Below are 14,785 nucleotides of genomic sequence, written 5' to 3' on the forward strand. Positions count from 1 at the left end.
AGCATCTCTATGAGTAGCATGGAAGATAGCTCTTTGACCAAGTTTTTGAGCTTCTTCATCAGTTAGATCCCATTTATAGCCAGAGTCAAGAACACCAAATGCATATATTGATCCAGAACCTACCGAAAACACTTTTCCTGGTGTCCTGGATCCATCATTGTCGATGTAAAATAAAGATGGACCCTAAAACAGTGTTTTTTTTGTTGTTGTTTTAATTAGTTCTACAAGTCTGTAAATATTAAAGTAGATTATTACATTTTTATCATATCCAGCTAGCATCATTCCAATAGATAATCCATATCCTTTATAGTAATAAATCATGTTTGACATAATTTTGGAAGCAGCGGTAACACTAATGCGTTCTTTGTTCCTTAACTCATGTAGTCTGCATTGTTTTGAGAGAACACGATCCCAGTAAACACAATCAGCTGCACCACCAGCTAATGTACCCAGCATAAAATCATTTATTTCGACGATTTTTTTCATACATTGAGAACCAATGTACTGTCCTCCAGTAGCACGAGAATCAACTGCTAACACTATGCCTCCTTGGTATAAAAATCCTAATGTTGTTGTACCATGATGAAAGTTTAACTCGATTGGACGACCCATTGTATCACGAGCAGTTATCATTCTCATGTTTTCAACAGGCTAGAAAATAAAGAAAATATTTAATTAATTAAGATTCACTAGTATATTCATGTACCCAATTTTGATTCTAATTTATATTTTAAGGTTAGATATATAGTTATATATATGGATATAAGCAATATTAAATTTATAAATTATAAGTTTGGTATAACACTTTTTTTTTTTTAAATAGTTTCAATAGATTATAGGCTTTTTCCGACTGCCAATGTTTTTAAATTAGCTAAGATCATTAAATATAAATAATTATGAAGGCTGTAATTATATTTATTTGTCAACATACAAAAACAGGATTGTTTTTGTTATACGTATAACATGTCAGTGATAATCCTTGACTTGCTATGCAACACTACTTCAAGTAGATCATAGGGTAACCGCCGTATATCCACTCTTAATAACAACTATTCAGTTTAAATAGTGGTATACGTATAGTACTTATTAACACGTTGACTGCCACGAGCCCGCCGGCGACCCAATACGGATGTGTAATTGTGGAGCTATGGTATAAATAACAGAGCATTACTGTAATGCACTCATGTGTATTTAAAGATAGGAGAGTCCAATCAAAATGTTGAATATAGCGTTATAATCGGAAAGACCTGAATAATACAAATTTAAAATAAAAATACTTGGGTCGCCGGCGGTCAATATTACTCAAAATACATGTATAATTAAAGATATAATAGTTTTTTTTTTTTTAATTATTAGTTTTTTTCCCCTAGACGCCATGGTGTCATTATAACATTTTTATCTCCACGCCATCAAAAAATAAAGTGTATTGAATACAATGATAGGTTTGAATTGCCAGCGACCCAAATGGCTGCACATTAACACATCAGTGTTGGGTCACCGGCGGGCTCGTGGCAGTCAACGTGTTAAGAGTGGATAAATGGCAGTTACCTTGTGACCAACTTGAGGTGGTGTTACATAGCAAGTCAGGGGATATTTTTGATTTTTTTGTCCAAGTGCAGTGTAACGGCATCACTAACGTCGCCCAAAAAAAAGGGGTATCCCGTAAAGTAGGAAATGGTATACGTATAACGGATAAGATCTGGATTACTATGTGTTAAACTACATTTAACAACTACATTTAAATAACCAGCATTACCATTTTACAAAAGAAAAATGGGTTATTCGATATATTTCTTCATTTTCGCCTACTGGTTTGGTAGTTTTTTCCTTTTGCTTAGGGAAACAATTAATTTTGGTTTATAATTTAGACATTTATGAATTATATTTGAATGAAAATAATTTAGTATACTTGCCACTTTATGTTATAGAAAACTTTAAGTACTATTATTGAATCACAAATGCACAATTTATTAATAACTAATAAAATACATATAATCTTAAGTAATATATAAGACATAGACATTTGTCAATTTAATTCTCATTTTCTTCCAAATAATAATGATTATGATTGACACTTACGTTTCCAGGAAGTGAGTACAAATTCATTTGGTTTACAGTATTGTCACTTCGGAAAGTTTCGAATGCTTCATTTTCTTCAACTTCGCATTTGCTTTTGAATAGAGTATCATCGGATAACCCACACAAAGATAACATTGCCATAATTGCTAATATTCAACTTCAATTTTATTTTTTAAAAGTAAAAAGTTTTTCCAAAAACCACTAACGTCTGTGGTTTAATAAATAATAACTATTCTTTTTCTTTAATCTTGTTAATGTTGTTTTTTTAATGATAATGTAAAATATATTTGTTGATTTATCATTATCAAAAAGTATGTACATAACCTCACAAAATCTTAAAAATGCAACGTTGTCTTTTTTTTACACAAAATATATTAAAATTTTTTTTCAATAATTAAAGATTTTCAATCACTTTTCAATTTATTATTTTTGAACTAATATATTGGTAAGAAAATTATAAATTCAATTTAATAAGGTTTTATAATTATTGAAATTTATTTTTATGACATAATATTTCATAACCACAAATTTTATTTTACTTTGGCACTTTGGCAACATTGCGGCGTCCACACTTCAATCTTCATTCGTATTTCGTGTTGTTACTTGTTGTGGAACGGGATAGACCCTGTTCCTTTTCTACTAATTTTCGGCACACGTTTTGGTTACTCAATTTAGGTAAGTAATTTTTTTAAATTCTTATGATCTTATTTCTCTAACATTTATTAATTAGTTGCATGTTAATTAATATTGGTTTATCTGCTGTCTCAATAGGTACGAAAAGTGCCTCTTTTAGAATTATACGTTACATGACGTGTGGTTTCCAAAACCTCACGTTTATAACTTTAAAATTAATTCTACTTTTAGAACTGTTCGTTTAAGTTTTTTCTTTAGTTCTTCGTAGCTGTTGTTTTTTGTAATTATCTAAACTTGATGAAAGTCTTGCCTTCCAAAATAAGATCGAATATTTTTTGAGGTTATGTTATTGATTTACAGGATTAGGTCGGTCTCTTAAGATGGGTGGTTATAAGTACGTGCAAGAAGTGTACAGGAAGAAGCAGAGTGATGTTTTACGCTATTTGTTGCGTATTCGCGTCTGGCAGTATAGACAGATGACTCGCGTACACCGTGCGCCACGTCCCACTAGACCCGACAAAGCTAGACGGTTGGGATACAAAGCTAAACAAGGTAATGTTTTTTTAATTAACCTCTAGCTCCGAGGTTATTAAATGTTTTCTAATACCACACATTTTACTTATTTATTTGGACAGGATTCTCCATATTTAGAGTGCGTATCAGGCGTGGTGGCCGAAAGCGTCCAGTACCTAAAGGTGCTACTTATGGTAAACCCAAAAGCCATGGAGTAAATGAATTGAAACCTAAACGCTGTCTGCAGTCAATTGCTGAGGTAATTTTTCTTATATTTTAAACATGTATTGTACACTTGGTACTTGGTGTAACTTGATTTATGTGTTTTACATTTATTTTATGTCTTTTTAAAATTATAATTTGCTGTTTATTCATTGTGGGGACTGGGTTGTCTAGTAGAGTAAAACTGTAGTGTAACGTCCCTAATGTATGTCTTGGTCACAGGTGGTTAATAGTTGTCTTGATTGAGTGAACCACCATCTCCTAAGAATGGCTTCAGTATACCACCTCGTATAATGTTCCCAAGTATTTGTGCTCAAATAAAGAGTATTTTAAATACCAGAGTTAAAAAATAATGCCTATTTCAAGTATAGGACACTTCTCCAATTGAAAGACTGTAGAACTATACTCTATTTACCGAGAGTTGACCCACTTGCCCTACGAAAACCGGTTGTGGCCGCGCATGCCACCGCCTCGTTGCAGCGCTGGTGGGGATCGTCGCCAGTAGCAGCTGCCTATTACGACGAGCACTGCCGATTGCCGAACACCGCCGGCTCCTACTCTGGGGGTCTGAATGTTCTGGCGGCTCAGTATGCATGCGTGGAAGTGGGTCAACTCTCGGTAAATAGAGTATATATAATTTGTTTTGTATAACATTCTGAGTTTCATTTTTAAACATTACCTAAAACATAATTTATATTTTATTCTATGCTCTTGACTATTACCTATTTATTAATTTTTTTTTCTATTTTAAAAGTTATTAAGAAAAAAAAGATTTTTTATGAAAGTATTTGGTGATTTTTTTTAGGTTATTTTATGGTATTATCTGCATTATAATCAATTTTTCATTTCGAATATTATAAAATCTAATTTTGTAATAATTATTAGGATACTATGCTAAAGCTGTTGAAATTTAAAGCCGTATTGGATATATTATATTATACATCGTATTTGGTTAATTACTAAGCTATATGATGTATTATGAACCATGCACCACTCCTTATTTAATAAATGCGGATATTATTAACTTAACTCTGATAGCTTATTTCATTAACCTATTATGATGATTTCTTTCAAAATACTTAAAATCTAATGATGACAAAATATGTACTACTAACTGCTGATAGTCTATGAGGGGTTAAACTTCCTTGGATGTCTGATAGATTAAGTACTGTATATTTAATACACTTAAATTACTTGTATGTGATGATTATGTACCATGCACCACTCCTTATTTATTAGATGAGGATAATTTACATATATCTGATAGAATTTTTATTTTTAAACTAAAATTTTACGAGGTGTTAAATTTATTATAATTACTGTAAATGATGATTATGTACCATGCACCACTCCTTATTTCATTAGATGAGGATAATTTTCAATTATCTGATTGATTATATATATTGTAGTTTATAAAAAAAAAAAAAATGTAAATGTAGGGTTTTATGATGATTATGTACCATGCACCACTCCTTATTTCATTAGATGAGGATAATTTTCATATATCTGATTGATTATATAAACATTGTAGTTTGTTTATTTATAAAAAAAAAATTTTAAATGTGGGGTTTTATGATGATTATGTACCATGCACCACTCCTTATTTCATTAGATGAGGATAATTTTCATATATCTGATAGAATCTATACATTGTAGTTTGTTTATTTTTAAAAAAAAAATGTTGAATGTGGGGTTTTATGATGATTATGTACCATGCACCACTCCTTATTTCATTAGATGAGGATAATTTTCATATATCTGATTGATTTTATAAACATTGTAGTTTCTTTATTTATAAAAAAAAAATTTTAAATGTGGGGTTTTATGATGATTATGTACCATGCACCACTCCTTATTTCATTAGATGAGGATAATTTTCATATATCTGATAATTTGTTGAATTTTAATTCACAGTGTGTGTTGTAATAAAACATTTTAATTATGTATTAGAAAAAACTCATTGTTTTGGATTTATAAAAGTTTCATGATGACAAATATGTGTTAATAACTACTGATAAAAATGTGAAGAGTTAATCTTCCTTGGATGTCTGAAAACTAAATATTAAATAATTAATACAATATGACGTATATTGGACCATAAAGATAAAAATCTTCAACATATTTTAAAAAGTTTAAATTTATATAGAATTTTAATCCATTGATGATAAATGAGTATAACTGCTGATGTAATTTTGTGAAGGGTTTATCTTCCTTGGATGTCTGAGGATTCAAAGTATAATTGTCATGTACCCTCTAATTTTTAAAACATTCTTGGTTATATTGTAATAATATTATTATAATATTTATTATACATTTTAATGGCAATAAGTTGTGAATTAAATGTGATTATCATGTTGATACTTTGTGTTTTGTTATTAAATCACTGTAATAAAAATTATGTGGACAAAAATACATACTTGTTCCCTTGGCTATCTGAAATTTAGAAATTATACTTATATATTTGTTTAACTTAACATTTTAAATGCATTTGATTAATGATAAATAGAAAATTATGATGATACTTTGTGTTTTGTTAATTACCACTGAATAATAATGTGGACAAAAATACATATTTTGTTCCCTTGGCTATCTGAAATTTAGAAATTATACTTATGTATTTGTTTAATTTAACATTTTAAATGCATTTGATTAATGATAAATAGAAAATTATGATGATACTTTGTGTTTTGTTAATTACCACTGAATAATAATGTGGACAAAAATACATATTTTGTTCCCTTGGCTATCTGAAATTTAGAAATTATACTTATGTATTTGTTTAATTTAACATTTTAAATGCATTCGATTTATGATGATACTTTGTGTTTTGTTGTTAAATCACTGAAATAAAAATTATGTGGACAAAAATACATACTTTGTTCCCTTGGCTATCTGAAATTTAGAAATTATTCTTTGGTATTTGTTTAATTTAACATTTTAAATGCATTCGATTTATGATGATACTTTGTGTTTTGTTATTAAATCACTGAAATAAAAATTATGTGGACAAAAATACATACTTGTTCCCTTGGCTATCTGAAATTTGGTCTTAACTAAAACAAATCAAATAATGATTGTCATATCGACTAACAAAAAAAAAAAAAATTAAGCATTAGATAGATTATAGGTAGGGGATAGAAAATGGAAGATGTTGCTTGGCAAAAAATATTTGTGCCACAAGGTTCCTATTGAACTTAAGTAGAATTATAAATGTTTATTTTAAGCTATATTTATTTCTCCAACTGAAATATTATCAATCTTGATGTAAAATACAAAAATATATAAGTTGCAATAATGATGATAAATTGTGTTTTGTTATAATTACTGAATAATTTCAATGTAGACAAAAATACATTTTGTTCCCTTGGCTATCTGAATTGTACTTTTTAAATTATCATCAAGGAGAGGGAAATTACTTTTTATTTGTATTTTTATAATAAATTATTTTAATTGTACCTTATTGGTTGTCAGTTAATAGTAATTGTTTATAAAACTATTTTTATTCCATAATATAGGAAAGAGTTGGACGTCGTTGTGGAGGTCTCCGTGTCTTAAACTCTTATTGGGTAGGACAAGACTCAACTTTCAAATTCTACGAGGTTATCACTGTTGATACCGCACACCCGGTAAGTTCTTTATTAATTAAAACTTTAATCATCACTCTTTATTCATTGATATAATTTAAAAATGCATATTATTTTTATTTAATGAAACTCCTATTTTTCTTTCTTTTTAGGCCATTCGTAGAGATGCCAAGATCAATTGGATCTGTAATGCTGTTCACAAGCACAGAGAATTGCGTGGAAAGACATCAGCAGGTCGCTCGTCCCGTGGTCTTGGAAAAGGTCACGGTTTCTCACAGACAACCGGTGGATCAAGGAAGGCATGTTGGAAGCGCAAGAACACCTTGCAGCTTCACAGAAAACGATAAATCCATTTTTATTATATTATGCTCTTTTGTATTGCGTTTATATGGCAACATTATATGTTAATAAAATGGTGTTTTATCTGAAAATCCTTGGTTGTTATTTCAATTTTAGTTTGTTATGAGTAAATTAGTGGAATTTAAAATTATAACTCGGTTAAAAATTAAAATATATTTAATGCAATTACAATTACAAACATTATACTCTCACCTTTAAGTTTGATTATAGGCCAATTTATTCACATGTTAACAAGGCAGAATTAGTTCTGTATGCAAATTTACTATGTTGTTTGTTTGTTAGATAGAGATAACGCTAAGGCAATTTTTGAATAATTTGATATTAGAACTTAAGAATAGATTTGTCCATTTGAACCATTATGTGATAATGTATCTGTAATATTGAATACTTAATTTTTTACATGGTAAATCATAATATTGAAAAAAAATTATTGAAGTTGCAAAATCTTATTTGTTCAATTGAATAAGTCTAGGTTGAGGTAATTCTGCGGAAACAATTTTGGAATACTTAATTAAATTAACTAAATATTCATTGAGATACTCCAATTATGCTAGAAGAAGTAATTGAAATATTTGCAAATAACCACTCAAGAAAATTGCAATATAATACGTAAAAAATGTTTATAGAATTTTAGATTGAAAATTTAGCTTTTATTACATTGTTATTGAAAGTATATGTTGTTCATTTTTGTTTTTTAAAATCATTAAAATTGATTTTATTTATTATTTGAAAATTTCTATTTGTATAAATAATGTTATTGTTAATAGGCAAAAGCATAAGTTAATTTTAATAAACACGAGTCAACTTTAAATTAGGTTTTAGGTAAGAAAAAAAGTTGCATGTTAGGTCTTTTTGTATAAAGGAGATGCAAGGCTGGGCAAGTTAACTATTTTTTTTAACTTGTTAAGTTAAGTTAATTTGGAAAAATGTAAGTAAAGTTTAAAGTTAAAAGTTACTTTTTTTTTTATTTAACTTGTTAAAGTTACAAGTTAGTTGGAAAAAATAAGTAACTTAACTTAGTTAAAAATAATTTTTTTTTTCACTTAAAACTTATAATTACACCATTTACACCTCATGTTAAAGATCTACAAATAACATAATATTATAATGTAGGTCTTTATATCTTAAAAAAATGTATTTTGTTGTAAGTACTTATATATTATGAAATCCAACAAAATAATTAAATTATTTGTATATTTTATTTTTTTACCTAAAAGTTTTCCAAAGTGATGGTAAAACTTTTAAATTTTACTTTGTTATTACCAACTATGAACTAAATATTAATAATCAAATTAATTATAAAAGTATATAATTTAACGTGATTATAAAATGAATTAACGAATTAAGTTATAAGTTACTTTAAAAAAAAAGTAATTCGTTAAGATAGAAGTTACTTCTTAAAAAAAAAGTAACTCGTTATGTAACTTAACTTTTTAACTCATTAATGCCCAGCCTTGAGGAGATGATCTAAAAAACATATTGAGAGGATGTCAGCGCACTGTTTGTTTTTTCTTTTTGGTCCACATGCAACATAGACAAAACACATTTACGCAAGATTGTTTATTTTTAATGTTTTCAAGTAATCTTAGAGTAAAATCCCCTATTACAAAAACAATAGAGAATAATATTTTTGATAGTATGAAATATTGATTTGTCTAAATATTGTCAAAAACATTATTAAACATCATTAAATTTACAACATTTATTTTGTTTATTTTAAAAGTCAAATAACAATAAAATATAAAATCGATGTCATATCCTCGGAAATATTATTCTTAATCATTTTTCTAATGGGTGATTTTATTTAAGATTAATTAAAAACAGAAAAAAAACGATTCTGGGTAAATGCGTTTTATCTATGTTGCGCGTGGGTCTGAGAAAACAAATATTACGCTGATAGTATTTAATATCCTTGATCCTTGCACTCGGAACTACCTATTTATAATTTCTAGATACTCGCCTGCATATGCCATACTGCAACTCGGGCTTTACTATAATTTGATATAAAAATTTTCATAGTCAAAAATATTATGTATGAAGATTCTAAGTAGATGAATCAAATTTAAAGTATTTTAATTTTAAACATTAATATTAAACAACAGTAAAAAATGAAAACAACTTTGGGATATATTTTTTAGAATAGTTCTGAATTAATAATGCTTTAATTTTTAAGTGATGTTTTGAACTCAGTTGCTAAATTAAGTAATTGTCGCTTAATATTGTGCACGTTGGTACTTTCGAATAGCTTAAAAAAACTTAACATCTATCTTATAAATGTAGAATGAGTCATAATAATCAACCCATAAAATAATGTACTTGTGTATTCTATGTATTTATTTTTTAATCTTTGGCCCACTTAACACAGCATACATGTATGAATATAATTGAAAACAAATACCTAATACCCAAAAAATAAGTACGAGTAACTCAATTATATAATAAAGTTCACTTAGTAAACATTAATAATTGTTTCATAAATTTGAATAAATTAATATAAATAAATATTAAATAATGGTAATAACTAATAACATATCACAGAAAATATCAAAATTAAGTTTACAATAAATTGTGCTTAATGAAATGGTAACTTTCAACACGTTTAATCTAGCAATGATTTTGGAAAAAGATTCATTTTAATGTAGTCATCGACAACCTGCAAACAAATATCGTTAAAAATTAATACTCATCCTTTGCATATACAATTTGTACTAACCTGTTTTAGTAGTTCAACTGTGATCATTGGATGTTTTAATGTGAAACCAGAATTATTCATAAATTTACTGCCATTCATTTGAATACGATAACCGTTCAAGTGATCTTTGTGAATAAATGGAGATAAAGGAGTGTTATGAACATCAGACTTTGAGCATGCTTCGGCCCACGGCACCGAATGTTTGTCATTCGCTTCGGACGCAATAACATCAAGATCATTCTTAAACAAAACATTAAAATAATAATAATTAAACAGAAATATAACATTTATATATTAATGATGGTATTTTTAAATGTAAATAACAATAGTTAATAATTTAACATACTTTACATAAAGATGATAGAACTGAGCCCAGAAACTCGTGTTTAACTCCAAACAATGAGGATACAATTTCAGCTATCATATCTTGTGTGGTCTGACCACAGTCCACTAAATTATAAGTTTCCCCTACAGCGTCTGGTGATTTTAACAAATGCCATATAGCTCTACAAATGTCTTCAACATGTATTGTGTTACAAGACGTACTTCCTTTCCAGAGTATTCGAACAGGCTCTTCCAGTCCACGATACAAAGAACCAATTGCAATAGTTGGTGCTACAATATAAATGTTGGTTAAATATTTATACTCAATATCCCATAGGCATAGACATACTGAGTCCAGTTCTGTCACCTATGCCGTACACAATAGCTGGCCGGACAATCGTAAAATTTAAATTCGGAATAGTTTTCATTTGTTTTTCTACTTCATATTTGTACTTTGCAATGGATGTGAGGGGTATTACTTTATCATCTTCTTTAATTGGTCCTTTGTGGTTGGCAGTCAACTGACCTGATGACACTTCGACATAACGTTTTATACCAAACTTGGCAGCAGCACGAGCACAATTCATGCTGAGTTTATAGACTCCCTCTTCATAGATGGTGTCTGGTAAATCAACACGAGTTTCTCCGGCACAATTGATGGCATAATCAAAAAAACCTTCAAAAACATTCTCGCAAGAACCTGGCAAAATTTATGTCCACAATTTAATTTAATATATTTTATTTGATATAAGTAAATACCTAAAATAAATAACAATTTTACTTTGATTTATCAAATTGGCACTGAGAAATTCTACTATGGGAGATTCAAACGCCGCCTTGTGGTCGTCGTTGAGCCAAGCAATTTGTGGTGGCACTTTGTCGACTACTCTCACGGCCGATGCAAGATCGTTGTCCACCAAATATTTGACCAAGTGACGTCCAATAAAGCCACAGCCTGAAACCGTGCAAAAAATAAATTTAACAAAAAACTTAATAGAAAAAAATAACAAAACAATTTAAATTACCTCCCAAAATCAGTATTCTGTCTTTTGACATGCTGGACGAGTAATGCTACAACTGTTGCTGTGGCGGAGGACAAAACGATTGTTCGAAATCAATATATCCCAGACACTTCCTGTGACCCAGCACTGCAACAGGTACACAAATATTATATCAATTAATAAACACACAAGTTAGTTATTACGTTGGTGATATAGAAATAGAAATTCGTACGTGGCGTACCGGTGGCCGTCAGTGATGATCGCATAGTTGTGTCATCTTCCGCCTTCCGGCAAGACGTGTGTGTAAAGGAAATGGTCACTACTCACTGATACGCGCGCTCGGAATAATAATAAATTATGAACTATTATTATTATAATAAAACTGGGCACTAGCATCCCGTCATAATATATTATTATCGTATGATATAATATCAGATACCTACATTAAAATATTAAATTATCATTATCGTAATTTGTAATTCGTTGTTGTGTTGTTTGCAGTGAGTGTAATATTAATCATACTTTAATACTTATATTTATGTACCTATGACAATTGACAATATTTAGGTACATTAATATGTGCCCAGTTGTGCACTTGCCACTTGCCACTTGTGCCGAACGTTTGTAAAAAGTAAAAACTAAGGCAATAAATCAAACGTCAAACGATATGTTATTATCATTACCATGTATCAAATGTATTATGCAACGTTGTGCGGCAGGACTAGTTTAGACGTACAAGTGTACAACACAACTTTACTCTGGTGCCGCAGTGGAAATCACAATAATAATATTATTATCAATTCTGTAATCTGTAATCACATTTCCCACATTCGTGATAGTGGTAATAATGCATAATATTATGGTATTATTGTTGTTCTGTGGTGTTATAGAAATAATATTATGACGTATTATGACGGTAGTGTCACTAGTCTATAATTTATAGTCCAGAGTTATTAGTATACCCATGAAAAAAGCTAACTAAAAAACTAGTTCATGGTATACGTTAGCGTTTCTCAATCTGTGGTACGCACAGGGGTGTAGGGTACATGTAAGCAGTGTTAGTAAGCACTGCTTACACTCAAAAAAAGAAAGTTTTTTTTTACTAAAATCAAGTCAAATAAGAAATAATTTATTTAATAAAAGCTATCTGCAGTTATTTTTAGGACGCATAACATGTTTAATGGTTTCTGCCACCACCGCCGCAGATGTCCACCACGATTTTAAGCAAAGCGCCATAGGAAGGGGCACATATTATTATTTATTACACAGTTTGTAAGCATTTTTCATTATGCATACGTGACACTGAACAATGGTTATTTCGGTATAGGACAATCGAATGCAAGTGCGACATACGTCTGTTTATAGCTCTACGTTATATATTTATATGCTTTGTTATTACTAATAAATTATTAATTGTATCCATGGCACCAAAAATTATTGTAACGCGGCGTATTGGATTGGCAATTTCGCTACATCATTGTCCTAAGATATTCACCCTAGGACCCATCCCTGCATCTTATAATAATAATAATATTATGCATACCTGTGAAGTGATACGGATTACCGATATCACGCGGATTATAAGTGAACGTGTACAAAACGTGTAAAACGAACTCAAGATTCAAGAATACTACTTAGCATGAATGGAAACGCATAAAGTAAAAAAAAAACAATCATAATTCCCATAGTTAAATAATATTTTTTATCGCTTGTATTAAAATTTAAAACGCCGTGGCTAAAGGTGCTCAAAAATAAAAGCTATTAACCAAGTCGACTGTGCTTATAATGTACTTTTTACGTTTAATTCACCGAGTGTAGTTGAGGTCCAGATTTGGAGCAAGAGAGGTGTCACGGATCGAGGAAATTCCGCTTTTGTGTATTTTTTTCACCGTTCCACTGGTTGTGTCCGTTTCATAATTACATTATAATCACCATGAATAAAAATATGCTTAATTTTACGACAACTGAGCGTATTACGTGCTCACTCAGTACACAATTTATTATGCGACATCTTTATTAGTATCGGCGTTTGTACCATAACCGTGTAACATGCGTACGTACTATGTATAATATGCTGAGTATGTTATTACTAATTAGTAATTAGTAATTACTTATTTTTATCCATCATAATACAAATATTGCAACACGGCGTATTGGATAGACAATTTCGGTACACCATTGTCGTGCGACTCCCCCTCCCCGCTTCTACTAATATTATAATATGCGTACCTAAGAAGTGATACCGACATCAAGCTGATTTTAAGTGTCCGTCGATCGACACAAAATATTATTTTTTATTTTTCACGATATTGAATATCGGCTTCCGAAATCGCCACTCCACAATCCATCAAATAAACAGAATAACAGTCACAATAGCTTCCTCACTCAAAAAAAATAACCAACACCTTCTCTTTAAAACTACCCATTTTCCTAACAATCACAGGTTACAAGGGGGTCATTGTATAATGGGATGTATTAGACTTGAATTCAATGATAAAATATTATTGTATAAGAAAAACGATTCTGAGCGAGGACGATTTGTCACTCTGGATATTTTATATTGTTATTAATTATTTTATCATGTAAGTTGAATTATAATATTATAATTTTTTATTCGTTTCTATGGTGATAAACAAAGCGTTAGAAATTAAAATCCCATTTTTAGCGTTTTTTCGTAATTTTTCGGTGGTTTTTCCCGTGGCATTAAATAACTATTGAGAAAATCAGAAAATAACCTCTCTAAAGTACCATCTTGATCCAATTTTCTAAAAGATAAGGTACTATATGTTGAAATCGAAGCACTCCTTCTGGATGAAATTTTGTATACAGGAACAGGATATAAAAAAAAAAAACACCATTATAAAAACAATAGCTTTCTCGCTCCGGTCAGGATCTAAAATAGTAGATGTCGCATCTCATAAGGAGTGTAGGTGAAAATACATGTTCTAAACTCGAGTGCTATAAGCATACTGATTTTATTGTGTCTAAAATACCGATAGCGATACACGCGATAATACATCATAATTACATAACCGTTATTGTAGATAGCAGGTAGGTATTATAGCTATTAGCTATGTAACATCTCCCTTTTTATATATATAAACAAAACAGATTACCTATAGATTAAGTTTACAAAAGTGAAATAATACATGATACAAATTATAAATTAAGCTTACAAATGTGAAATAATACATGATACAAATTATAAATTAAGCTTACAAATGTGAAATAATACATGATACAAATTATAAATTAAGCTTAGTTGAAGGTACAACACGTCGCTTACGTATCCAACTAGGGCTTCGAACCACCATTATTATCTTTGTACAAATTATACCTGAGCTGTTTACCGGCAGGCCTTAAATGTACAAATATTT

The 14,785-nt window shown here is 29.7% G+C and overlaps 3 protein-coding genes across 5 annotated transcripts; 1 reads left to right on the top strand and 2 right to left on the bottom strand.

Moving 5' to 3' along the window:
- Prosbeta5 (20S proteasome beta5 subunit) lies at positions 1-2,400 on the bottom strand (the record flags this gene model as incomplete). Its single annotated transcript, NM_001126201.2, is given in 3 exon segments — positions 1-183; positions 256-651; positions 2,080-2,400. Coding segments are annotated over 3 exon segments (720 nt in total), but the record flags the coding sequence as incomplete, so codon positions are not given.
- Positions 2,401-2,654: 254 nt separating this feature from the next.
- On the top strand, positions 2,655-7,922 carry Rpl15 (ribosomal protein L15). Its single transcript, NM_001135948.2, has 5 exons — positions 2,655-2,754; positions 3,073-3,264; positions 3,348-3,484; positions 6,963-7,073; positions 7,184-7,922. The coding sequence occupies exons 2-5, from the start codon at positions 3,093-3,095 to the stop codon at positions 7,376-7,378; spliced, it is 615 nt and encodes a 204-aa protein (NP_001129420.1). The 5' UTR covers positions 2,655-2,754; positions 3,073-3,092; the 3' UTR covers positions 7,379-7,922.
- A 1,777-nt stretch (positions 7,923-9,699) lies between these two features.
- Positions 9,700-12,097, bottom strand: LOC100163931 (UDP-glucose 4-epimerase 3). 3 transcript variants are annotated; one of them, XM_003242737.3, is made up of 7 exons: positions 11,612-12,097; positions 11,433-11,555; positions 11,189-11,362; positions 10,757-11,107; positions 10,430-10,698; positions 10,105-10,323; positions 9,700-10,044 (listed from the first exon to the last, which is right to left on the bottom strand). In XM_003242737.3, exons 2-7 carry the CDS (start codon positions 11,461-11,463, stop codon positions 9,991-9,993), a joined length of 1,098 nt encoding a protein of 365 aa, XP_003242785.1. In that variant the 5' UTR covers positions 11,464-11,555; positions 11,612-12,097; the 3' UTR covers positions 9,700-9,990. The 3 variants fall into 3 exon arrangements, with proteins under 3 accessions (XP_003242785.1, XP_008180501.1, XP_001942844.1); XM_008182279.3 differs by having other exon boundaries at positions 11,650-12,064; XM_001942809.5 differs by having other exon boundaries at positions 11,641-12,064.
- Positions 12,098-14,785: the final 2,688 nt, after the last annotated feature.

The sequence above is a fragment of the Acyrthosiphon pisum genome, chromosome A1 (genome assembly GCF_005508785.2).
Source record: "Acyrthosiphon pisum isolate AL4f chromosome A1, pea_aphid_22Mar2018_4r6ur, whole genome shotgun sequence".
Lineage (NCBI taxonomy): Eukaryota > Metazoa > Arthropoda > Insecta > Hemiptera > Aphididae > Acyrthosiphon > Acyrthosiphon pisum.